This window comes from Giraffa tippelskirchi, chromosome 7 (genome assembly GCF_054371585.1).
Source record: "Giraffa tippelskirchi isolate mGirTip1 chromosome 7, T2T-mGirTip1v1.2.pri, whole genome shotgun sequence".
In the NCBI taxonomy this organism is placed as follows: Eukaryota; Metazoa; Chordata; class Mammalia; order Artiodactyla; family Giraffidae; genus Giraffa; species Giraffa tippelskirchi.
Window position 1 is genome coordinate 78,035,889 of NC_137281.1, and position 27,591 is coordinate 78,063,479.

General features: G+C 36.4%; 2 protein-coding genes across 8 annotated transcripts in view; one reads left to right on the forward strand and one right to left on the reverse strand.

Moving 5' to 3' along the window:
• The first annotated feature begins 3,066 nt into the window (after positions 1–3,066).
• Positions 3,067–14,316, forward strand: GNPNAT1 (glucosamine-phosphate N-acetyltransferase 1). 2 transcript variants are annotated; one of them, XM_081506051.1, is made up of 6 exons: positions 3,067–3,266; positions 8,381–8,548; positions 9,511–9,573; positions 10,769–10,896; positions 11,780–11,841; positions 13,136–14,316. In XM_081506051.1, the coding sequence occupies exons 2-6, from the start codon at positions 8,395–8,397 to the stop codon at positions 13,281–13,283; spliced, it is 555 nt and encodes a 184-aa protein (XP_081362177.1). In that variant the 5' UTR covers positions 3,067–3,266; positions 8,381–8,394; the 3' UTR covers positions 13,284–14,316. The 2 variants fall into 2 exon arrangements, with proteins under 2 accessions (XP_081362177.1, XP_081362178.1); XM_081506052.1 differs by lacking the exon at positions 9,511–9,573.
• Positions 14,317–15,788: 1,472 nt separating this feature from the next.
• The window catches only part of STYX (serine/threonine/tyrosine interacting protein), a 41,317-nt gene continuing 29,514 nt past the window's right edge, over positions 15,789–27,591 (reverse strand). For 2 of the 6 annotated variants that reach the window (XM_081506050.1, XM_081506048.1), the window contains 2 exons: positions 22,048–22,141; positions 15,789–19,422 (listed from right to left, as the gene is read on the reverse strand). In XM_081506050.1, coding sequence (XP_081362176.1) covers positions 19,418–19,422; positions 22,048–22,141 — 99 coding nt within the window. In that variant the 3' untranslated portion in view covers positions 15,789–19,417. Of the gene's footprint in view, positions 19,427–20,677; positions 20,814–22,047; positions 22,142–27,591 lie in introns of those variants that run through there. The other 4 variants (XM_081506045.1, XM_081506044.1, XM_081506049.1 and 1 more) reach the window with 2 other exon arrangements.

Consider the following 27,591-nt stretch of genomic DNA (forward strand, 5'->3'; position numbering starts at 1 on the left):
GTCTTTTCCAATGAGTCAACTCTTCGCATGAGGTGGCCAAAGTATTGGAGTTTCAGCTTCAACATCAGTCCTTCCAATGAACACCCAGGACTGATCTCCTTTAGGATGGACTGGTTGGATCTCCTTGCAGACCGAGGGACTCTCAAGAGTCTTCTCCAACACCACAGTTTAAAAGCATCAATTCTTCGGTGCTCAGCTTTCTTTATAGTTCAACTCTCACATCCACACATGACCACTGGAAAAACCATAGCCTTGACTAGACTGACCTTTGTTGGCAAAGTAATGTCTCTGCTTTTTAATATGCTGTCTAGGTTGGTCATAACTTTCCTTCCCAGGAGTAAGCGTCTTTTAATTTCATGGCTGCAATCACCATCTGCAGTGATTTTTGAGCCCAGAAAAATAAAGTCAGCCACTGTTTCCACTGTTTCCCCATCTATCTGCCATGAAGTGATGGGGCCAGATGCCATGATCTTAGTTTTCTGAATGTTGAGCTTTAAGCCCACTTTTTCACTCTCCTCTTTCATTTTCATCAAGAGGCTGTTTAGGTCTTCTTCACTTTCTGCCGTAAGCGTGGTGTCATCTGCATATCTGAGGTTATTGATATTTCTCCCGGCAATCTTGATTCCAGCTTGTGCTTCTTCCAGCCCAGCATTTCTCATGATGTACTCTGCATATAAGTTAAATAAGAAGGGTGACAATATACAGCCTTGACGTACTCCTTTTCCTATTTGGAACCAGTCTGTTGTTCCATGTCCACTTCTAACTGTTGCTTCCTGACCTGCATACAGGTTTCCCAAGAGGCAGGTCAGGTGGTCTGGTATGCCCATCTCTTTCAGAATTTCCACAGTTTGTTGTGATCCACACAGTCAAAGGCTTTGGCATAGTCAATAAAGCAGAAATAGATGTTTTTCTGGAACTCGCTTGCTTTTTCGATGATACATCAGATGTTGGCCATTTGATCTCTGGTTCCTCTGCCTTTTCTAAAACCAGCTTGAACATCTGGAAGTTCACGGTTCATGTGTTGCTGAAGCCTGGCTTGGAGAATTTTAAGCATTACTTATATGCAGAGTACATCATGAGAAATGCTGGGCTAAACAGAGCACAAGCTGGAATCAAGATTGCAGGGAGAATGTCAATAACCTCAGATATACAGATGATACCACCCTAATGGCAGAAAGTGAAGAGAAACTAAAGAGCCTCTTCATGAAAGTGAAAGAGAAGAGTGAAAAAGTTGGCTTAAAACTCAACATTCAAAAAACAAAGATCATGGTATCTGGTCTCATCACTTCGTGGCAAATAGATGGCGGAACAGTGGAAACAGTGAGAGACTTTATTTTCTTGGGCTGCAAAATCACTGCGGACAGTGATGGCAGCCATGAAATTAAAAGACACTTGCTCCTTGGAAGAAAAGCTATGACAAACTTAGTGTATTAAAAAGCAGAGAAATTACTGTGCTGATAAAGGTCCGTATATTCAAAACTATGGTTTTTCCAGTAGTTATGTATGGATGTAAGAGTTGGACCATTAAGAAGGCTGAGCACTGAAGATTTGATGCTTTCGAACTGTGGTGCTGGAGAAGACTGTTGAGAGTCCCTTGGACTGCAAGGAGATCAAACCGGTCAATCCTAAAGGAAATCAGTCGTGAATATTCATTGGAAGGACTGATGCTGAAGCTGAAGCTCCAATACTTTGGCCACCTGATGGGAACAGCCGACTCATTGGAAAAGACCCTGATTGCTGGGAAAGATTGAAGGCAGGAGGAGATGGGGATGACCGAGGACGAGATGGTTAGATGGCATCAGCAACTCAATGGACATGAGTTTGAGCAAGCTCTGGGAGATGGTGAAGGACAGGGAATCCTGGCGCGCTACACAGGGTCTCAAGGAGTCGGACACGACTAAGCAATTGAACAAGTGCCACCTAGGAATCCCCCTTCTTAAGACTAGTGTTTACTCTTGTTTATATCTTAATTGTTTTGTATACATGAGGGTAAAAACAAGGATAGATAGAGATATTTGAAGGTTTGAGAGTACATCAATCAGAAAGAGTTATTTGAAATTTAAGTCTCACAAATAAGCAGAAAATGTTAATCCTTTGAACAGTATTAAGAACAAAGTCAATAAATTGAAATTTATGGTACAAAACAAAGAAGAGCTACTGTCTATATAGCTTTGGTTATGTAAAGTAGTTAACATCTCTGAACTTGTTTCCCAATCCGTGAAATGAGGACACCTGCTAGTTAGGTAAGATGCTTGGGAGGTGGGAGGTCAGAGAAGTCAGTTTTCTTATCCTAATCCAGGGTTTCTCAACTTTAGCAATACTGACATTCAGGCCAGGTCATTGTGTTTGTTGTGGGGAGCTGTCCTATATACTGTAAAACATTTAGCAGCGTCCCTGACTTCTACCCACATCACTCTCTAACATCAGGTGAGACGCCAGTAACACTTCTCTCCCAGACTCAAGATTGAAAATGACCACCCATTGTCAATTGCCTTCTGGGAGGCAAAGTCGCCGCAGCTGAGAGTCACTGCCTTAACTACCGTGTTCATCCAAAAAGGGTTTAAGAGGGAAATAAAACGCAGTCTTAGAGTAGAATGCAGGGACCCCACCTCACAGAGGCAGGATCTGTGACTCAGAAAACTGGGGATGAGGAGCTTCGAGCCTCCAGTGAGTAGCCGAAGTCCTAATCAATGAATGAATTGACTCGGAAGGGAAGGTGCAACAAGGGGCAAACAAGAGGGCAAGGCGCTAAGACTGTGGTCTCCGAATCAAAGATACACACCCTAGTCACCACTTACAGTGCTTAGGCAGATTCCGAGGCAAGATTATTTCCCAGTTAAACAGAGACACCGAGGCCGTAGTGGGAGCCTGACAAGCGAGGAGGTACGGGCCGAGATGAGGATTCCTCCCCGCGCGCCGGCCGGGTGGAGTCCCCGGGCAATCTCCCCCGCCCCACGTGCTGACGTCAGCCGCAGGTCCCGCCTCCACTCCGCCCCGCCCTCCGGGTCTCGCCCCCGCCCCCTCCGCAGCCACCTCCCCCTTCCCTCCTCGCGGCCCTGCGTAAGCGGGCTGGGGCGGGCTGGAGGCGTTGGTGCTGCCACGTCTTGGCGGCTGCGAGCGCAGCGGCCGCGGTGCAGCGGGCTGTAGCGCGGGAGGCGGGAAGAGGTGGGGCTGGCTCTGAAGCCGGATCCGGATCCAGTGCAGTGTACCCGGGTGGTGAGAATCCGTCGAGCCTGGAGAGGAGTGCAGACTGCAGACCTCTACGGGTGAGAGGGTCTGGGGGTTGGGGGGAGAGAGAGCGGGTCCGGACTGGATGCCCTGAGTACCGGATTGGGCCTGCCTTCAGGTTTATCGAACAGGTGTGACTGCTACCCCCGGGAGAGGCGAGCTAGGCCCGGCGAGGGGCTGGGGCAGATTCCGTTCGGGGATCCAGGCATTTATCTTCGCCAGCTGGGTGCACATGGGGGCGTAGAGGGCAGTTTGGAGCAAGTTGAGCGAACGCACGCCTGGAGCAGAGGTTAGGGATGGTGGCCAGTGGTCCAGCCATGCAGGAGGTGGCCTTACCAAGGCAGGAGTAGAGACTAGGGTGAAACTGACTCTCCCTTCGGCAGCTTTAACGTGAGGGATTGAGACAGCTGTTCACAGTCTCTGCCGCCTTCGGTTTTGAAATGGGCACGAACGCCGTTAGCCCCCCTGTTCCCCCATTCCCTTCGGAGGAGCACCCCACGGCGGCCAGGAGCCACTTGAGGACCTGATTCTGCTCCGAAGATCACCTCCTGCACTAACTAAATTGGGGTTTCACTGTGGGAAAGACGGACATCCTTTGTCTCTTCCGGGGGCTTCTACCCTCTAGAAACACTAAGTATTGTGACTTCTCTTACAGGAGCTAACATTTATGTAAATCGAACTCTTAAAATGCCATACAAAATTGAAGGGCGACTAGTTTTGTTAGGATATACACTCGTGAATGAATCCTAGCATGGATCTGAGGAAATCATTTAGGTCAGTTTCATTAGGCAGGATTCACTGACATTTTTTAGAATAGGGGAGATAGCTCCCAATCTGGCACGATGATGTAAAGATTGGCCTCTACTGAGTATGGTACTGTAGGGCAAGAACAATATCAGACGATTTAAGATTCACTCATTGGCTATTACCTTGAGGTCAAGTCCCGAAAGCTCCACGTGCTCTAGCGTGTTCATGGATAGACTGGGAATACTGCCTAAATTATAGGGATCAAATAAACTATCAAGAAATTTTAAAATTCTCAACTGGTGTAACTGCATAATTTAATATAGCCAGGCCTATTAAAATCATCAGTGAATGAAGTGTTCTTAGGTTCAAACAAAATTCAAATTATTGAAATTTTCATGAAATGTATGTAGACGAACCCCAAAGTCTCAAACAGCACAAGGTTCCCCTTCCTGCTTTAAACCGTGTACTAAAGTAATACAGTAATGCTCCAAGAGCTCATGAGATACAAAGACAAGTTTCAATTTGACCTTAGATTGTTTTTTTAATTTTTATATCAACTTCTGAAATCTTCACTCCCAGTATCTATTACTTGTTGCTCTCAGTTGCTTGTTCCTAACAGCAGCTCGTCCCCTTGTGTGTAGCTCAGTAATAGATGGTGAGAAACCTGTTGAAATTGTGTCCAAAGAACGGTCAACCAACTGACATGATCTTAGTAAAAATGAATTTGCTGTATGGTTTTTGTGATATCACTTATGGCAGTTTGGAAATCTTTTTTTCTTTTGGATGTTCTGAATGATCTCCAGATAAGTCTTATACCATTCATTCACTAGGTATTTATTGTGCTAAGCCTAGGCATTATGCTTTAAATGCATGCTAACTTAGTAGTTAAACAGAAAAGGTTCTTGAGAAATACTTAATGGTTAGGGTTCAGTTTTTTAAATTAATCTAAAATCTTCAAAGTAAGACCCCAACGAGGGAATTCCCTGGCAGTCCAGCAGTTAAAACTTAGTGCTTTCATTGCTGGAGACCTGGGTTCGATCCCTGGTTGGAGAGCTAAGATCCCACAGGCAGCACACCCCTCACCCTCACCCCTGGCGAAAAAAACCCAAAACCCCAAATAAGCCTCTAGTGATAATGATGTAATTCGGCTTCAAATTCCTAGTTTTGTGGTACCTGGGTGCACTTTAAGATGCTGAAAATTATCTTTTGCAAACCAAATAAACTTAACAATTTTGCTATTTTCTAAAATCTTTTGAAATTTAGCATCAAATCACATCTTACTTTAACTTGCTCAATATATTAATTGGACACCAACAGAATTTTACTACATGGGGACATAGTAAAATAAAAGAAGGTAACCTTAAGTATGGCTCTGTTTTGTAAAATAGATCACATAAACATTTTGATATTAATTTTTGATTTCAATAAGAATATGGATTCTTATTTCTATCCAGAATGCTTTAAGTATTTTAACTAGCCTGAAATTCTTATTTTCTAAATATAGGTTATGAGTGCTGCTTTGACTGAATTTTGTGTTAGTCGTTCTGTTGTGTCCGACTCTGTGACCCATGGACTGTAGCCTGCCTGGCTCCTCTGTCCATGGGATTCTCCAGGCAAGAATACTGGAGTGGATTGCCATTTTCTTCTCCAGGGGATCTTCCCGACCCAGGGATCGAACCCTGGTCTCCCACATTGCAGGCTGATTCTTTACCAACTGAGCCACAAGGGAAGCCCAAATGAAAGTGAAAGTGGCTCAGTCATGTCCAACTCTTTGGGACCCCATGGACTAAATAGTCCGTGGAATTCTCCAGGCCAGAATACTGGGTGGGTAGCTGTTCCCTTCTCCAGGGGATCTTCCCAACCCAGGAATCGAACCGGGGTCTCCTGCATTGCAGGCGGCTTCTTTACCAACTGAGCTATCAGGGAAGCCCCTTCTTTCAGATTTGAGTACACTCAAAAGCTTCAGGGGCCCAATTATCAGGGACAAATACTAAAGTCCATGCACTAAAATTACTTATAAAAAGACCTGTTTCAAATGAACCATGTGTGTGTGCTCAGTCGCTTCAGTCATGTCCAACTACAGTCCATGGGATTTTCCTGGCAAGAATACTGGAGTGGGTTGCCATGCCCCATCCAGAGTATCTTTCTGACCCAGGGATCAAACCCAAGTCTCTTGCATCTTCTGCTTTGCAAGTGGATTCTTTACTGCTGCGCCACCGAGGAAGTCCCCAAATAGACCATAAGCTGGTTAAATTTTATGAATGATTGTTTTAATCATCACAATTTCCTTTCCTTACTGTTCTTAGATCCAAGCATAGTGTTTAGAGCAAATTTTTTCTTCCTTTCCAAGAATGTTTTCAGTTTAACATAAACATAATAACCTTTTTGTAGCTGCTGTACCCAGCAGTGTGACTCATGAATTTAAAAGTGAAAAAACATGAATATATAAAAGGTTAGAAAAGTTAACATGAACATATAAAAAAATAAATTTTAAATTAGTAGCTAACTAAATTATATCTTGTTGAGCAAGTACAGTGTGCGAGGCAGTTAGGTGTTTGTATACACTAAGCCATTTCTTCAACAGTTTCATCTCCATTTTACAAATGAGGAAACAGATTGTTTAATTTACATAGCCATGATCAGACAGTTGACATCTGAATATCAGGTCTGACTCTACAGCTCGTGGTCTTTCCTTGTCTAGGTTTCAATCTCGGCTTTGCTATTATAATTTTGTGATCTTGGGCAAGTTATTGTCTACACCTGCATTTCCTCATCTGTTAACATGGAGATAATAATCATCTGTACTCTAGGACTGTTACAGTGAGTCAGTAATGTGTAAAGTTCTTTGAACAATGCCTGGCACATAATAAGTGCTGAACAAATAATAACTTCTATTATTATACCACACTACCTTCCCAAAGCCTCTGCTAGATTGCAGCATTCCCTATATAGTTACATCGGGTTATGCAATGTAATCTACCTTTATGGAAAAGCTAAAAATAGTTGTCCTTAGACATACTGTGATTTATGAAATAGAGAACATCTGGGAGTTGGGTTATTGGGGGAAGTTATTCTATTAAATGGACTTTAATTTTTTCCTGTATTGCTTTCTTGTTTTATGGTAGTATATTATGCCTATATATAGATAGATTTATATTTAAATTCTTTGTTTCAAAGAACTAGAGGCAGGTATCAAATAGAATACAGTTGACCCTTAATAAGATGGGTTTGAACTTCAAGGATCCACTTACCCACAGATTTTTTTCAGTAGTATTACATTACTACACATTCCAAAGTAGGTTGAATCCCGTTACAGAACCAGAGATACGGAGGGCGGAGTACAAGTTATATGTGAATTTTTTCTACTGTGCATTTTTGATAGCATGGAGGACTGGCACCCTTGAGTTCAAGGATCAACTCTGGTTTCTTTAACTGGGTGTGGTGTTAGAAATAAAAGTTTAGTGTTACCATACAGTCTCCTAGTAATTGTTTGGAAGACTGTTTTCTCCAGCAACTCTCTTCTACAGAAGTATGCCCCTCCCCATTTCTATGCTTCATGTTTTTCATTCTAGCATTATAGCTTTCATTTAGTTTCAGTTTTATTAAGACTACACCTAATAAGAACCTGACCATTTATGAATGTTCAAAAAGGAGAGGAAAATACCATAATAGACCATTTTTCAGTAGCATGAAAAACACAGGCTCTTCTTCAGAAGTTGCTTAGATGCAGCTTCTAGATTTTTAGAAAACCGGCTATGAAAACAAAATCCAGTAGACACTGAGTGTGGATTTATCATGGCTCAGACCAAATATTCCAGCGATTGCAGACTCTTCTGTTCATGGTTCATTTTTTTTTTTAAAGTTACATGCCCAGTAGTCTTCCTTAGTATCAGATAAAACCAACAAATTATTCCTTAATCCAATAATGTTAAAAAAAAAAAAAGGAAGTCATTTAAAAGTCAGCTATTTAAAATGCTACGCTAGTAGCACTGGCCCATAGGAAAAAGTCCTGTTAGAATATGGAGTTTAAAAGTGTAACAACTTCTAAACTTAGTCATTCGTTTACTATATGATAGAATTTCTGAGTTTTCTATGTAGCTTTAGCTGCGGCATTTGATGTTACATTCAGGATAGACTAAAATAAGTATCTTCCATACCTGTTAAAGATTTTTCTGCTGCTGCTGCTGCTAAGTCGCTTCAGTCGTGTCCGACTCTGTGCAACCCCATGGACGGCAGCCCACCAGGCTCCGCTGTCCCTGGGATTCTCCAGGCAAGAATACTGGAGTGGGTTGCCATTTCCTTGATTTTTCTAAGTGCCATTTATTTTTATTAAGAAACTGACAATCTTGCCAATCAAAAATTTTCTATTAAATAAAATGCCTTAACATTTAAAATTTTGTTTTAGATCTTACTGCAAAGATGAAACCTGATGAAACTCCTATGTTTGACCCGAGTCTACTCAAAGAAGTGGACTGGAGTCAGAATACAGCTACATTTTCTCCAGCCATTTCCCCAACACATCCTGGAGAAGGTTTGGTTTTGAGGCCTCTTTGTACTGCTGATTTAAATAGAGGTATGGGCTCAGTTTACAAATGCTAGTTAGACTTATAGTTAGCATTCTGTTTTTTCCACATACATGATGATGCTGATAATTTTTAAAAATATTTGACTTTCATATTTTTTTGTGGTTAAATTTTAAAGTGACTGAGAACTTAATTACAATGTGTATAGGCCAGATACAACTGTACTACAGTACTGTATTACACCATTTCAGATGACTTATATACAACAGTGCTCCTCCTAATTAAGCAGCCAAAAGGGGGAAATTACCTTGTATATGACACAAAAGTAAGAATCTTCTCTAAGAAGCTGGATGGAGAATGAGGATGAAGATAATTTGCCTCGGATAGTTGCAAAAGGTTTTGTCTATATGTATTCCTTTTTTTAATATCTAAATTCTCCAAAATAATATCCTTAAATTTCAGTAATCAAAAGTCAACTTTTTACAGTTTCCTTTTTTGGCAGGAAATCTTATTTTGGTCAAATCAGTTCTTCAGTATATAAAAGTTAAGATTCCCAAAGTTCTATGCTGTTCATATTAACATAACATTAATCAGGAATCTTTAAAAAAACTGTTGTCTCAACAATGTTATATTTTACAAATAATATAATATTTGGTCGTAATGAGAATCTGCTTAAGGAAAACCAAAGCACATATTTGGGAAAATTTGACATCCCTTGCATTGAATCTATTGCAAATTACATTTAAAACTGTATATGCTGGTTCTATAAATACTGAGTCTTAAGGTCAGCACTATTCCAAAAATCTTATGCAGGCAAAAACATTGGTAAAATCTATTATTGTTTTACATATTGATTATATAGAAAGAATGGGTTTGTTTAATCTTTTAAAATAATTTAAAAATGGTTCATTACAGAAAGTTTTGAAAAAATAATGCCCACCAGCTTGATGCATTGCTTTTTTTAATGTATATTTGCTCTTCTCATGATTTGAAATCTGTTTTTCAAAACTAGGTTTTTTTAAGGTACTAGGTCAGCTGACAGAGACTGGAGTTGTCAACCCAGAACAATTTATGAGTAAGTCCTACAGCCTCTTTTTCCTGAAGAAAAAGAAATAAAGGGAAACATGATTTTATTTTTGTTTCAAGCTCTGTTCAGTGTCTACTTGTATTTTTGTTCAAATAGCTGGAAAGTATTCAAATAACAAATTAGCTATTATTTAACAAATTAGCTATTATTTAAGTGTTTAATGTGGCCGATCTATTCTAGAATCCAAAAGTTACTACTACTATGTTTTACAAAATACCTGGCTATTTTTAGATAATTACTATAGCATAGAACCTGGGTGGCAGTTTTAGAGATTTTTATTATAGTATTTTCCTTTCACGTCGTTAGGTTATTTCACAGAAATTTCATCGTCAAAAAATGTAATAAAAATATGTGAGGATAGAAATCCAGAGGGGTCAATTGACTTATCCAAAATCACAGGTAGTTGTTGGTAAGGAAAAAACTACAACCTTCCTGAATCCATCCAGTGCTCTTAACACTGTCTTCCTATGTTCTTCATTTTCTTCAATAGGTAATTTTATTTTGTAATCTATATGACCCTCTTGAAATGAAGGTTATTATTTTCTGATTCTGTTTTCCTTCTTTGAATCTATTTCTTCCCATTTCTGACCCATTACTAGAATACAACTGTGGAAATAACAGTATGTTAATACTTTTGGGCTCAGTTTTTATTCCTAAATTCTTCTTTGCGGGAATATTAGATGAGAAATCATGTTATTTCATCAATATAAGTCAGTCTGAGGGGAAGGTGTTTATTCTATTTTTGCTCCTATTTGTTATGTGGCTTTGGGAAAATTACTGGGAAATGGAGACATTTTTTATCTATTTCACAGGATGCTTTCAAAGCAAACAAAAATGATGATTCTATTTCTAAAACAGGTCATGTTATCATGAAACACTTGGGCTCACAAGAGGAAAATTGAAAAGTACTTTGTCAGATTATAAAATAGCTATATTAGTCTTCCTTTATTCTGCTAGCAGATCTTTTAAATGTATGGACTATGTTCTAGTCAGTACTGACTGCTGATGTTTCAAATACATGGTCATGCTTAATAACTGACATTTTCTCTAGACACAAAGTTGTAAATTACTGTGGTAAGATAGCTTTAAATATTCATTAAATTATTTCAGCTAATTCTAGTATTTTTTTTTGGCACCTAATAATGTTTAATGTTTATATAACACTCTTTTCCAATTTCCACAGAATCTTTTGAGCACATGAAGAAATCTGGGGATTACTATGTTACAGTTGTGGAAGATGTAACTTTAGGCCAGATAGTTGCTACAGCAACTCTGATAATAGAACATAAATTCATCCATTCCTGTGCTAAGGTATGTGTTCACATTAATGCTTATGAGTAAAACGGATATCAACTTCAAGGTTCCATCAAACAAGTCTGTTTTCCCACTGCTTTTTACTGCAAAATGAGAAAGCAAAATATTGCCTGGAATAGTTTTGCTTTCTAGAAATCACTTAGTCATTTTCCCATTCTCTTAAGAGTTGTGAGACAGAAAATATTATTAATATGAATTGTTTGCTAAAAATTGTTCTGTAAGGTGTTAGAATTGGTGTAGACGTAGAGAAATCAAGTCAGTGTTGTGGAATTTGGCAGTAATGTTTGGAATCACTAATGCTGATTTTTTTCAAAAATGATACTTGGAATGTACTACATTAACACAAATTCCCATCAGTTTCCCAGTGGTAAAAGGTTTAGAATAATATGTTCTAATCATGACCCTTCTAATGCCTGTAGAGTCCCTTCACTCCTCATGATTCACATGAAATAGTAAAGAAAACAAGATCTAGATAACCCAGTAAGAATATGATAGAAACACCTGGAATGTATTCTGTGAGGTATGAATTTTGGTGTGGTTTCTGTACTAGAAACTAGTATATTGTATTTGTATGTCTGAAATAAATTGCTTTTAAGCAGGAATAGGATAATGGATGTAGTACCTTAGTAACAAGATGACATTTTGGTGATGTAGATTCTGAGATTTGTTTTAAAACAATGGGATGGGATGGTTCAGGATACAGACGAATTAGGCCACAAATTGATTCACTGTATTATTTCCTCTACAATGTTTTAAAAATTTGCAATTTTTGAAGGTTTATAAAACATTTACTTATCAATGAATTCTTACCATCATTTGTTGATTTAACTAAAAACAAAACCTACATGCTTAGTCTTTTAAACATTGTAAATATTTTCAGAGAGGACGAGTAGAAGATGTTGTTGTTAGTGATGAATGCAGAGGAAAGCAGCTTGGCAAATTGTAAGTAGGCAGAAACGAGGTAACCCTGGATAAAGTAGCTACTCTCTGTGTTTCAGTTTACATTTTCTTGCCAAGATACTTGTTAAAAGTGTTTTCCTGTTTGAAGTTTTTTAAGCGTCATTAATTATGAACTCATTGTCACTGTATAGCTTAGACTAAATTTAATGAAAAGTATTTTTATATATAATTTTTACCATAAAGCTTGGAAATTGGAACTGTACTGTTAAAACAGCCGACACCTTAAAGTTATTAACTTTTAATAGTACTTTTTCATATTACTAGAAGAAGAAACTTTTGGTGAGTCAAGTAATTTGTCTATCATATTTAAAAACAAAGGACATGTTCTCAGTCATATGACTTTTAGAACCATATACTAAACTGGCCTTCACTGTATAGTTCTCTATACATTTATCTAAGTCTTTTAAAGTTTCATAGGTTAGAATTTGCTTTTTAATATTTTCTGAGTTTTAAGGAATTCACTCAGTAAATATTAAGCACATGTGCTAGATACTATTCAAAGTATTTGATATGTATCAGTGAACAAAACAGACCAATTTCTAGTATTTCTAGGGCACGTCACTTAGCCGTACCTTTTATAATTGTGTAACTTCAAGCAAGAGTTTCCGTCTTCAGAATGAGGAGGTTTTTTTCTATCTGGGCAACATGAGAAATTCCTAGTTTTCTCTCCTAAAGGAGAGAATCACGTTTAGAATCACATTTTTATATTTGGTTTGGATTCTTTAAGGATTTATAAAGATGTGTATGTTTTTGTTTCCACTTCATATTAGACTAAATCCAGAGGTAACCTGATACATTCTTTCACAGATATTTAGGTAGCTTTAAAAATGATAAAGAACAAAGCAATTATTTACCCACTTTATGTGGGAATGTTGACTGAATCGTTTTGACTATTCAACACTGACTAAATAGCTTGAATAGAATTTAGATACAAAGACTAATTTTGGCCATATTTTTTAAAAGGTTGCCAGTCTTTGGTGTTAACATTAATTTTAAAATCTACTTATAAAGAGGGTTTGGGGTGAGTTTTCTATTTATTACTAGACTAGAGATTACAACAAAGTATATTTGGAACAAAATAAAATGCTTTGGGTGATTTAAATGCTTTATATATTTGTAACTTGAATTTTAAATGCATATAGTGGGAAAGGCCATGATATAAACCTGTGATATAAACTTGGAAGTTTTGTAAAATATTCACTCACACTGTTACTAATATCCATTTTTATTGACAAATGCTCTATGCCTATCCCCCCAACCCTTTTTAAAATTTCAGGTTATTATCAACTCTTACTTTGCTAAGCAAGAAACTGAACTGTTATAAGATTACCCTGGAATGTCTACCACAAAACGTTGGTTTCTATAAGAAGTTTGGATATACAGTATCTGAAGAAAACTACATGTGTCGGAGGTTTCTAAAGTAAAATCTTTTAAGAAAGACATCTATCAAAGGAGCTGATGCAGCAAGGCTATACTCTCTTGAGTTAAAATATTTTGTTGCTGCGACCAGGTGACCTCCATAAATACTGGATTGGAAAAAACATTGTGATACAAGTATAATGACACTTAGAAGATTACTTTGGGCTGGTGGGACATGCTGAGTTTAGATTACAAATGAAATTATTAAGGGGATGATTTTTAACCAAAGGAGTATATTTTTAACTTGAATCTTTTCTTGCATTGTATTTTTCTAAAGGTTGGCTTCATTTCTTAGTGGTCAGAGTATAGGTAGTAAGGAGTTATGTGTCTGCTATCTGTACTGCTCATTAAAAGAAAAAAGCATACAGTGAATAAGATTGTTTCTTATCATATTCATAAAATTAATATTTTTGTTTCAAAGAAATATATCTAAATACCACTTATGGGTGTCATTTCACATGTTACATGAAATTGGATATTAGATTAACTAAAGGTAGTACAGTCCAACATTTGCTGATCCTAATACTGTACTGGCAGACAACCTGGTGAGCCTTTAAAAGAAGTAGAAATGAAGATTAACTTATAAAATGTGACAATTTAAATATACATATAAAAGTTGTTATAATTCTAATGTAGCTGAAGTACTACCTGTCTTATATGTGAAATATAATAATTATTTGTTTAAATATCTAAGAGAAATATAAGGTACTTTTTAATAGTGAATTAGTAAATCCTGGTATATTATATATTTCTAACCTTATTTCTCATCTTTCCATGGGGTGTCCAAAGCCTCTAACATTTTTATGAAAAATGGATTACAAAGTTGTGGAACATTTTAAAATGTATCATACCACATTTAGTACATTATTAAAATGTTGATGGAAGATTTTCTATTTAATGTGACTATAATGGTACTATTATTCTGGTCACTATCCTATTTTGATTTAAAATTTTTTTTAAGTTGAAATAAGAATTAGATACTTCACTACTGGTTCTAATCTTCTGCATTCCATGTTACATTAAACCTGTTCATGTGAATAATTTTGTTGGAATCCTAATGTTTTCTGTGCTTTTCTTGAGTTGTCTATTGTTGAAATTATTAGGTCAAGTCAGGGTTAGTAAAATTTTAATTTTGTGTACTCTTTGTAAAAGAAGCATAGAAAGTAAAAACCATCCTGTTGACCCACACCTGCTTCAACTAGATTTCAGATTTCCCTCCATGCAGTAAAGCTAGTTAACTTTCTAAATAACAGAAATTCTTCACCAATAGAGGGTGTGCTACTTACCTGCTGATGACCTAGGCAGATGAATTGGTGTGTCCCTAGTGAAAGCAGCAAAACTAAATTTTGCTTTTTAAGAAAAAGGAGTCCTATGACCTTGGTAACAGTAGCTTTATTAGGTATATCCTGGTAATTAAAAATCCATGTTAAAAAATAAACCTAATAGAAACTTCTCTGGTGGTCCAGTGGTTGAGACTCCTTGCTTCCTGTACAGGGGGCATGGGTTTGGTCCCTGGTTGGGAAACTAAGATCCCTGCGTGGCCAGGGAGTGGGAGGGAACCCTAATAAAAGGCAAAATTAAATGTTTTATTACATTTCTTACCACTAAACAATCTGAAGTAAAACTATAAGGTGAAGTAAAACTATAAGGTGGCTATTTCAATAAATCCCTTTAAATAATGTTCTTATGGTCTTATCTTAAATTCCCCCCATAGGAAACAAAAGTTGTAGGTAAGGTATAACACATAAAAATTGTGTCACTGAGGAAACTGATGATCTGCATTTAGCTTTAGTTAGCCAGAGATGCTTGATTTTACTGAGGCATCCTGTGGGTAAACTTGAGTATGAAAAAAACTGCATAGATATGTTTCAGTAATACATTTTTGAGTACTCTTCACTTTTGAAAAGGTATAATGAAGTGGCAGTTGTCATTTTTATTTTGCTCCATGTGTTTTATAGATTTGTATTTTATTGACTAAAATGCACATCTTTTTTTATATGTAACATTTGGAAGTATGGATGCATTTTATGATCAATGGCTTGTCATGATTTATTCAGCAATATTTTTGCCTTTTAGTGGGATCAAAAAGATGGTGTAGTGATGCTGATGATGACATCTCAGATTTGATGAAGGATATTATGTAGGTAGGCTAACAAGGGGAAAACTAAAAGCAAGAAGTATTTTTTTAAATGAGCTGGAAGCTGTTCTATGAATGGCCTTACCTCTTCCTTCAGACACAAATCCCCTCACTTTCAACTCCAAACTTGTTCAAATAATCATTAAAAAATATCTTGAGCCTAAACTTGGGACTTCCCTGTACTGCCCATAATTTTTATGTGTGTAATCACAATGTTTTAGAAAATACCCTTAAGTGCTTCTCAGTATCCAATGTTCATTTGTCCTTCAGATTTAATCTGTGTGTGGGATTAAAACTGGGTTACTTTTACCTAGAAGACAACAATCTAAGTAAAGCAGTCATGGCATAAGCAGTATAAATGAACTTGTCAATCTTTTTTGAGGTATAATGGCACAACAGTTTTAATACAACCACCAATCTTCACAAAATAATTTTAATACTTTGCGCCTGAGCTAGCAGCATCTTGCACTGTGACATTCCTATACATACATAATAAGCATTTTATCCAAGTACAAATGTTAAAAGCAGAGTAACTTAAGCAATTGCCTATACAAAGGTAAATAGACACTGTAGGTTATTTTTCTTCTTGAATCATTTTTGCTGCATAGTAAATTGCAATTACATGTCAGTATAATGTTACTGATCTATAGAATACACTTTGAACTGTGAGGTATGGCAACTCCCTATGAGAGAGAGCTAACATGTAAACCTGAATATTTTGAGTGATTTTTTTTTTTTTTAGCTGCCATGGATGGGTAAGACAAAAAAAATCCAGCATTCAAAGACCCTAGGAACTTATTTTTCTAATAAATAAAAAAAATAAAATCTTTTAGTAATTTTCAGCTATTTCCTATCATTTTCTTATTGGAGCACTGATGAATGGACAAAAATATTGAGGTGAAGCTAAGTCTGTTATGGAATTATGGATTAAACAGTTATTTGAAAAAAAAAAAATCCGCCAGGTAACTGCTCATTTACTTTACATCAAGTTGAGATTTTGATATATATCTCTATATATGTATCCCAACTTTATAATTCAAGATTGCAGTTAAATACTTCTAAATTCACTTAAATTACCATGGTAATAAGACAATTAGAAACCTTATATTTTCTTTAAAAGGACATGCTTAACATTTTCTGACATTACTTCTAAACTCAGATGAAGCACAAAATCCTCCCAAAACAAATATACTGCTCTGAAAGTTAAGTGGTTGAGAGTTGGTAGCAAAAGCTGACATGGTTTAACATTTCCACCACAGAGTAGATACAAATAAACAAAGGTAACTGCTCTTTATACATCTGATACGAAATTAACACAGACCAATGGACTGAAATTACAAGGTAAGAATACTGCCATTCTAGTTGAATATTTTCAATATTTAAGTTTCATACTTTCAAAATGGACAATAAAGCAGTTCGCCTATGTTCTGATGTGATATCATTTTAAATTCTGTGCCCAGGTTAATATTTAATGCTTATAATTGGGTGCTGAGTCATTCATATATTATTCAAATATTCTAGAAAATAAATCATGATTGGTTATATGTACTATAATTAGCTAACACAAAACATAAGAGGAAATAGAGGAATTATAGAAACGAAATCAAATAAAAAGAATAGGAAGAGCTACCAGAAGAACCAGTTGAACATTGGATGGAAGAATATACTCAAAACAAACTTCAAGTGTTCTTACATGAAAGAAAAAATAAACTTTTTGTCCATATTAATTTGTACTCAAGAAGATGAAGTCCCTTTTTCTAGTGTCTGTGAGAGTCTTTACAGTGCTGGGCAGGCACTTTAGTGACAACATAAAAATTACAGTGATTAAAAAAAGTGGAAAATTACCAAATATAATTCAATAACCAAACTTGTATTCTTGGCCAGACTACTAGAGAGGATATGTATATTTAAGAAATTAATTTAGAAAATCTTAACTGCCTTATTTTTAAAACCTAAATGGACTATTATGAAGATTCTTTTAAGCAGTTTTTGTGGAAGGAGCATCATAGATTATTAGTTTGCAAAAGAGGTCTTTGCTGACCTACCCAATAGTAATCTATATATAGGGAAGCTGTGTTATCTGGTACTTTACCAACTGGAATTTCTGAACACTCAATGCAAATCTTGACTATACTAGACCACCACACCCAATGATACAACATACCAATCATACAGCAGAATACAAGACCTCAAGGAACTGACAATATGCTGTTTTTAGGGTGGTAAAATAGGGGAAGGGAAGAGAAATCAGAAGAAAACCACCTGGGTCAACAGAATTCACGCTTAATTAACAAAGCAGTTTTGATTCACTTCCACTCTCCTATTATGCTGGATAAAAAACCTTTTACTGTATTATTTCACCTTAGGGAGGAAAGCAAAGTAGTTAAGTTGGTATAATAGGTTACCTTATGTGGTACCTTTTGTTACCAAAGGAAGGTATGGAAATCACTCTCATCAGTAAAGCACCTCAAGAGAGGACTGAGAAAAATGAGATACAAAGGAGCTTCATTTGTGCTACCCTAAATCATCAACTATAAAAAGTTAAAACACTCCTCTCCTCCCCAACATCTTACTTAAAATAGCAAAAATGTTTTTTTAAGAACAATTTTTATATGTATAAATAAAAACATGGAGAACCTAGGATCCATAAAGTGACTTTGCTAATGCAAATTATGGGGGAAATTTGGATTAACTCAATGTAAAGAACTGATTACAACACTAATTTGTAGACACTGAAGTCTTCCACAATCACTTTTCTACAAAAAATGCATCCTCAAAGAAAAGTTACTGTCTGAGCCAGAACAATCTCACAGAATCATTAAGACAACATAAAATGAAGGAGTAAATGTTCCATATTCCAAATAATTTACTCAGGTTTCTTCAAGCCTTAAGACTTTCAGTTTAAACTAATTTATGGTTAAAAAAATTATAGAAAAATGTTCAAAACTTTTCACTGTTCTACATACTAATTTAGAGGTCATGAGGATTTATTTATTTATTTTTTCTAATAAGGCAAGGCACTTTTCTTTTTTGGGCTTTGTTTAGGAAAAATAGTGCTACATTGGTTTATTATATTTAGAACCATTTTGGACAAAGAAAAAATGGACTACATTGACTCCGAAAAGAAGAAACAGAACATTTAGCTTTTAAGAACGCTAAAGGAAAGTCACTTGAAAGTTTAAAACTCTCCTTGTATTTGTGAACATCTGGTATTATAAAGCAAACATTTTCCTTTGTTCATTAAACTTTTTCTTTCTACAGAATAAAATTAGGAAGGTAATAGGAAAGGAAGCAATACTTGGATCACGTTAAAATAAGGACAGTTGGCTGATGTCATGATTTAAAGATTATCAATAAGGGATCAAGAAGTTTAAAAAATTAAAAGATAAACTACTGAATTATACTAAAAAAGAAATGTGGCAAATTCCTACATTTGTTAATGTTTCTGTAAGAGGCTCCATCATAAAATTGAACTGTAAAATTATTTTAAAAATGTAATATGTAGAACATAAAATGAATTTTAAGCAAACTTTAGGAAATTCTTTTGTTATAAATTACCCAGATTTTATAAACAAATCCCCCCTAACTTGCATTTTGTTTAAAGTAACAACTTTATATCATACAAATAAATTTCAAGTATGAAAAGTGCATTATTGCAATAATACCTCTTTGCAAGTCCAAAATTCTTGGTTTATAATAAAACTGTAAAGATTTAAAATTAAAAAAAAAAAAAAAAAAGGAGTAAAACCATCAGTGCCATCTATTGCAGAAGTCCAAAATCTTAAAATGTTGCTCAACAAGTCACAGAGAAACACGTCTGGAAGCAACATATAATTGAAAAGAAACTGCTTGTGTTTTTACCATTTTACATTATTACTGTCTGTAGTATTTTTCTCCTCAAACAGAAATTCACATCCTCTATAACGTTGCTCTTGCATCAGCCATTCTGTGCAGCTGCCACTTGCATGTTTCCAAAATCATCTTCTTCTTCATGTGTTCTCTTCAAACTGCCTAAAGGTTGTTGCGTGAACATAACATATGGTATAATGGGAACTCAAATAAATTCATTCATTAGAATGTTACAGCTAGGAAAGGCTTCATTTTTCATGAAGTGTTATCATAAATGTGACAATGAAAATTTCATGACTCAATTTTTAGTAAACCTTTGTACTGATAAAATTCTTTTGTTACAAATTACCCAAAGAACTTTATATCTTTGTGATATCTTCCCTCTTAATAATTTAAGTATTAAGGTATTTCATATAATGAACATTAATTTTTAAAGTAATGGCTCATAAATGTTTGGTTACCATTTTCTAGGCATCATAAAGCATGTGACTCAGAACATATTATTTATGAACTTCATATAACTTTATGAAGTTATGATTCGTATAATTTTATTTTGTACATCTAATTATCCTTTTGCTTTCACAGATGCTGTCAAAAATGTTTTTTCCAGTGAAACTGATTGTTACCAACAAATGTAGAATTGGAAGGCAAGCATGTAGCAGATAAGAGATTTTCTTTTATCTACTTCTCATATCACAGTCTGCTAGTACAGAAATTTCCTACACAGAACATGTGTGGGATTGTATATGCCCAACAATCATAATCAAGAAATTTGAGTCTCAATGGAGGAAAACTTTAGGGAACAACTGACCTGGTAAAGGGTTTGCTGCATTATCTGCCAAATAATTACATCACCTTAAACTTATGCCCTAAAAGTTGTGCTAAATCATGGTTAATGATGTTAGTCCAGAGGGTGGATTGGATTCCAATGGGAAACTAGTATTTCACTACAAGATTAATAAGAAAAGAACAGAAATATAGTACTGATGGAATAAATAAGAAAATATGCTAGTCATTAAAATAAATCTAAACGTGTGTGTACGTGCTAAGTCGCTTCAGTCGCGTCTGATCTTTGCGACCCTATAGACTGCAGCCCGCCAGACTCCTCTGTACATGGGATTCTCCAGGCAGTAATACTGGAGTACGTTGCCATGCCCTCCTCCAGGGGATCTTCCTGACCCAGGGATTGAACTCGTGTCTCTCATGTCTCCTGCATTGGCAGGTGGGCTCTTTACATTAGCACCACCTGGAAAGCCTTAAGTCTAAACACAGCTGTTATAACAGATTCATATGCAGTGCTGCATCTGCATTCTACTAAGGGAAGTTGAGAGACATAGATAACTAATTCAACGCAGAAAGTGAGGAGGTAGAGATAAAGCTCTATGGCAGAATAACTAGAAATTAGAGGAAGAATAAGTTAATCATTATGTTTTATTGAGGCAATGACATCTGAACCAAGTTTTTATGGAGAGACTGGATGTGATGGTTTCTAGGTGGAGAACAGAAGACACACACGAGAAACCATTAGTAGCTCAGTTTTCTGCAGTGCCTATATAGAGATACAGTGAGAGATACAAATAAAGATCAAAAGGGCCTTTAATTACTATCTATGATGTGTTTGCTTCAGTAAAAAATTAAGCCAATGAAGACTTTTATACAAGAAAACCACTATTAGAATTATCTTTCATGAAAATATGGCTGGCCACAATGTACAGAACACTTAGGATGGAAGGCCAACACAGACCTGAACTATACTGAGATTAAAGGTATTATAAAAAGAAAGAATTTTTGTTACTGAAGAAACAGACCCTCCCATTTTGGAAAATGATTACATAGAAGTTGCAAACTAAAGAGTCAATGACAACTAGGAAGTTAAGCTTGAAGAGTGGTTATATAGTTTCATCACTAAGGAGGTACAATCTAGTGCTGGACTTGTGGATGAGATCACCAGTGTTCGATTCCTAGATCCAACACTAACCAGGTACGTAACCTGTTTTTCCTAACTTAAAAGGCTGTTGGTGCAAATAAGACTGAAAGCAACTCTGGGAGAGAAAAACAATAAACTAATAAATTCCATGAATGCTCTAATAAAAAGAAAGGAGACAAAAAAGGGTAGCAAGGTCTTGGAGAGGAAGGTAAAAGTTAAAAGATTTTGAGAGCATGCCTGGATCATTAAATGGGGTAGGAAACACTGTAAAATAGGGAAAGAAAAAAGGACAAATATTTATGGCAAGAGAGACACTGAGTCATCCTGCTTTCACTTATTAACCACCTTTTATTTTCAATAAGATCACCTAAGTATATTTAGGGCCTCCGGTACCAGACCCTTCTTATTATTTTAATCTTTGCAACACAGTTATACTACTTAACCACGGAGAAAGGAATGACAACCCACTCCAATATTCTAGACTGGAGAATTCCATGGACAGAGGGGCCTGGCGGACTACAGTCCATGGGGTCACAAAGAGTTGGACACCACTGAGCAACTGACACTTGCACTTTAAACTACTTAAAAGATTTAAAGCTCAACAAAATGGAAAGCTGATCTTCCAACCAGCATATTCTACTTAACTAGTGGTGTACACACAGAAGCTCAGTATAATACATACTTAATTATCAAATTAAAATTTGAAATTATTTTAATTCAATAGCCCATCCAAAAGTTTCTAAACAATGTAAATTGCTCAGTGTAACTTGCTAATGAGTGACAAATGCGTCTTCTCATCTACTTTTCGTATCATCATCTATCTCCCCAAATTTCTCCAAAAGGAAAAGCTCCTTACCTGTGGAGCCAGAATGAACAGATAACGACCTTTCTATCTGAAGTGGTGACATCATCTGTATTGTTAATTTTGCTAGGTAGATGGCTTCATATTCCTAGAAAAGATTTTAATTAACTTGAATATACATTTAAATTCTTAGATACCCAAAACAAAATGAAATTTAAAAAGTGATTAATGCATGCATTACTGGTATTCTTAGTTTATATTGAAAACTCCAGTGCCATATGGCTGTAGAAGAAATGCTTAAAATTCCTATCTTATAATTTCACATATACTGATGAGACTATAAATTAAATCAAGCCAATAGCCTGCACTAGGGTATCACACACTAAACTAGCTATCAGTACGTATTCTCTGCCACTAGGGCAGATCTCTGACTTAAGAAGAAAATGAAATAAAATATTAAAAAATCAGACTAACATAAAGCATTTAATGGAGTCAAGTATATTCAGTTCAGTTCAGTCGCTCATTCGTGTCCGACTCTTTGTTACCCCATTGACCGCAGCATGCCAGGCTTCCCTGTCCATCACCAACTCCCGGAGCTTGCTCAAAGTCATGTTCATTGAGTTGGTGATGCCATCCAACCATCTTATCCTGTCGTCCCCTTCTCCTCCCGCCTTCAATCTTCAAGCATATATCTGGTTCAACTATATATCTGGTTCCAATTTCTTAAAATCAATCGTCTTCTACTTACAGATAAAGATGAAATAATAAAGGCATTTGTGTACCCTCTTAAATAGAACAAGATATACAGAAAACTCCTGATTTGATGAAACTACGAAACATCGATAACCCTGAATATGAGAAAGAAAAGTAAGGAAAAAGAACAGTACCTACCTCTATGACAGGAGAAAGAGAATTATAATTAGGAAGAGGCCTCAAGAGGACTTTTGGAATTCTGGAAAATGTTCAATTTCATTATCTGGATGGTAGTTACATGGATGGATGTTTACACTTTATGCACTTAACGTATGTGTATTATATTTCACAATAAAACTTAAAAAATGGAACCAGACTAAGCTATGCACAGAAGATACCTGGCTGCATATATCAAACAAAGTGGGTACAATTTAGAGTTCTCCAAAAGAGGTGGATTCTAAGACAAATCTTAGAAGCCCTTGCATAGTATGAAGTATGTGTGAGTCTATCAAGGAAAATGTGAACATCCACACCTGGCATTTTTGCAAGAAGCAAGCTTGGTAAAGGAGAAACTGTTGCCAAGCGTCTGCTAATCTTGGTCAGCTAAAAGTAAAAACTAAATCACTAATTCTCAGGCCTGACTATACCTGTGGATCACCTGAGAAGTCTTGAAACCAGTATATATATACTCAGCTTACCCCTCTCCTTGGCTGCCCCCTGCCAGTGATTCTCATTTAATGATTATGGGTAAAGTTCCCCAGGTGATTCCAATGTGCATGTAGTATTTCTGAACCTAAACAAGAAAAACCAGTGACAGAAGAGGCTCTTCTCCACTCACTGAGTAGAGTCATACTACTGGAAAAAACTGTTGGTGAGAAAGTCTTCCAAAACTGGGAAAATTTAAGCTGCCTATATTTCCCAATCTCTTCCCACAACTTTATTATTGGGAAAATGGCTTATCTAAGAAGAATGTCTCCAGTTCAAAGATGACCAATAATCAAAAAGGAACCAATATAAGTCTTATGTAAAGGTGTTTGTAAGGGGAAAAAAGCAACATTATAACCAAAAGTCCATATATGAAGAAAACTGCATGAAAATTACACAAGGCAGGTGAAAATTGTGAATTCTCCATAAAATCAATAAGATATGGCATTTCTGAAACGAGTTCAAAGAAAAGATAAAAGGACTCATGGAAGAAATGTAACAATGAAAGAGATGACATAACTCTTAGAGCTCAATAGAAAAATGGAAAAAAGAAAATAAACCACAGAAATAATGAATGTAAGAGAATCAACAAAGAGGAGAACAGACCATACCATGAAATTCTAGCACATTATTAATGTACCCTTTTCTCTTGGACTGTTCCAAACAGCACGTAAATATGCCCTTTCCTACCATGTTAGAAAACAAACAAAACGCCCCCCTTAATCCTAGTTTCCCCTCCAACTACTGTTTTCCCCTTTTAATTCCTGGAAATATCTATTCTTGCTGTTCACATTCCTCTCTTCCCATTATGCTTATACTCCCCATTCCACAAAAACTTGTTTGTCAAGGGCACTGATGACTTCATGCTCCTAATCCAATGTCAGGTCTCAGCTCTTACTTAACCTATTATTAACCTTTGAAACAAAGGATCATCTCCTACTCTTCAAATGCCTTCTTCCCTTGACTTCCCAAGCACCATCCTGGTTTTCTTCCCAACTCACTGGCCACTCTTTTCAGCCTCCTCTGCTGATTCCCCATCTCCCCAATCTCTACATGTTGGGAGTACATTAAGTTTCTGTTTTTGAAGTCCTTCTCTATCCACACTCCCTTCTCGGGTGATCTCACTCAGTTTTAAAGCTTTCAATAGCATCCATATACTGAAAACCCCTAGATATAAGGTTCTTTCTCATGAACTCCAGGCTTATATGCAGACCTGTCCACTATCTAATAGCTCTCTTAACCTTAACATGACCAAAAAGTCTCGATTTTATTCCCTTTAAATTTCATGCAGTTTCTTCTATACAAGTAAGCAACAGTTCCTCTTCCAGCTGTTCAGACTAAAAGGCTTAGAATCATCCCAGTCTCTCTTCTCCAATCCATCAGCAAATTCTATAAGCTATACTGTCAAGTAAATCCAGAATCTGATCTCTTTTCATCAGCAATCACTTTTGTCTAAATCCTTATTCTCTCTTGACTCCCATCACTCTATAGCCTCGTAACTCATGTACTTGCTTCTGCCCTAACCCCAACAACCCTTATAGTATATATACATGGTATACTACATTTAACAGAGATAACCCAGTTATTCCTTCACTGAAAAGCCAAAGGCCTTATTTATAATGGCCTAACAGACTGGTTCCAAATAGGAAAAGGAGTACGTCAAGGCTGTATCTTGTCACCCTGTTTATTTAACTTATTTGCAGAGTACATCATGAGAAACGCTGGGCTGGAAGAAACACAAGCTGGAATAAAGATTGCCGGGAGAAATATCAATAACCTCAGATATGCAGATGACACCACCCTTATGGCAGAAAGTGAAGAACTAAAGAGCCTCTTGATGAAAGTGAAAGAGGAGAGTGAAAAAGTTGGCTTAAAGCTCAACGTTCAGAAAACGAAGATCATGACATCTGGTCCCATCACTTCATGGGAAATAGATGGGGAAACAGTGGAAACAGTGTCAGACTTTATTTTTGGGGGCTCCAAAATCACTGCAGATGGTGACTGGAGCCATGAAATAAAAAGACGCTTACTCCTTGGAAGGAAGGTTATGGCCAACCTAGATAGCATATTTAAAAGCAGAGACATTACTTTGCCAACAAAAGTCCGTCTAGTCAAGGCTATGGTTTTTCCAGTGGTCATGTATGGATGTGAGAGTTGGACGGTGAAGAAAGCTGAGCACCGCAGAATTGATGCTTTTGAACTGTGGTGTTGGAGAAGACTCTTGAGAGTCCCTTGGACTGCAAGGAGATCCAATCAATCCATCCTAAAAGAGATCAATCCTGGGTGTTCATTGGAAGGACTGATGTTGAAGCTGAAACTCCAATACTTTGGCCACCTCATGCGAAGAGTTGACTCATTGGAAAAGACCCTAATGCAGGGAAGGATTGGGGGCAGGAGGAGAAGGGGACGACAGAGGATGAGATGGTTGGATGGCATCACTGACTTGATGGACATGGGTTTGGGTAAACTCTGGGAGTTGGTGATGGACAGGGAGGCCTGGCGTGCTGCAATTCATGGGGTCACAAAGAGTCGGACATGACTGAGCGACTGAACTGAACTGAACTACTACTTTTGTGTTGTTGTTGTAGTTTAGTCATTCAGTCATGTCCAACTCTTTGTGACCCAATGGACTGTAGCCCACCAGGCTCCTCTGTCCATGGGATTTCTCTGGCAAGAATACTGCCATTTCCTTCTCCATGACCTACTATATTTTAGTTTGTTTACAGTCTAATTCATTAAAATAAGTTTTATGAAGTCAGGGATTTCTGTCTGTTTTGTTCTCTGCTTTACTGCCACTGCTTATAACAATGTCAAATAAACATCTGATGAAACAACAAAGCATAAGGAAAGAAAAGCTTGCCAAAAATCAAGCCAGAAGACAAAAAAACAAAGTTGAAAATAATTACAGAGAAAATGGTAGATATGGAAGAAAAAAAGAAAACAATATAAAATATGTCTCTGGGAGAAAAAAACAGGCAAGTGAAAAAGAACAACAATAGCCAAATACATATTAGAAGAAAACTTTCTGAAATAAGGGAAGATGTGAATCTGTAAATGCTAAGGGCATATTATGACTAAAAAGAAATTAATATGGAGCAATCAAAAAGCTATACTCGATAAAGCATCCTATGCTCATCCAGACAACACCTCCTCCTCCCAATCAAGTCTTCTAAGAAGGAAGAGTTTTAAAAATTAGGCTCCCTTCAGACTTCTCTAGGACAATTATTCAATGTTATGTCTGTGTACAAACTCATAAGAGAAAAAGTATTAAACAAATTTTTTTTTAATCTAGCCAATTGCCATTCAAACATAAACACAACAGAGCTTCCCCTGGTGGTCCAGTGATTAAGACTCCATACTTCCACTGCCGGGGGCATGGGTTTGATCCCTGGTCAGGCAACTAAGATCCCACATGTCATGCAGTGTGGCCCAAACAAACGTAAGAGCAACAGAAAAACATTTTCCAAAATGCTAGGACTTAGTTTCCCAGAACTCTTCTTGAAAATAATCCTCAAACTCCAGGAGTTGAATAAAGAAGCTAGAATCCTATTTAAATATAGAACTCGGTATGAACAACCAGGACAACGTGGTTATAGCATAGAATGCAAATATTATAATTTGTAACAATGTAGAAAAATTAAAATCCAGGAAATGTAACAGGACATAGTTTAAGCGGATAATCCTATATTGCTAAGTAATAAGAGGTATAATATTTAAATATTTTTAAAAGTGTAAGCAGTATCTCCTAGAAGAACTAAGATTAGTATCAACAAAACAGGTTGTGGAGGGGAAAGAGGGAAGTAGAGGTATATAAATTTTTATCTTTTATAGTGGAAATCCATTGATAATTATTTAAATGTGATAACTCAAGGAACATATGTATATACTATAAAGTTAGATTATATACTATGTATATACTATAAAGTTTGATTGTGCCCATTAAGTAAACAACTTATAAACTTAAAAAGTATCAAAAGAATACAAACAAAAAATTCATCAATTTATAGTGAAAAGTTTAAAAAAAGATATATTTTAAGAGAAAGCATGATATGAAAATTAAATGACAGACAAAAGTGTATGTCATTTTTAGTACAAAAGAGTGGGATAAATTCACCTATTAAAGAAAAATACTGATAACAAATCAAAATAACAGAATCCAGCCATAAGGCACATACAAGAAATGCATCTAAAACAAAGTGA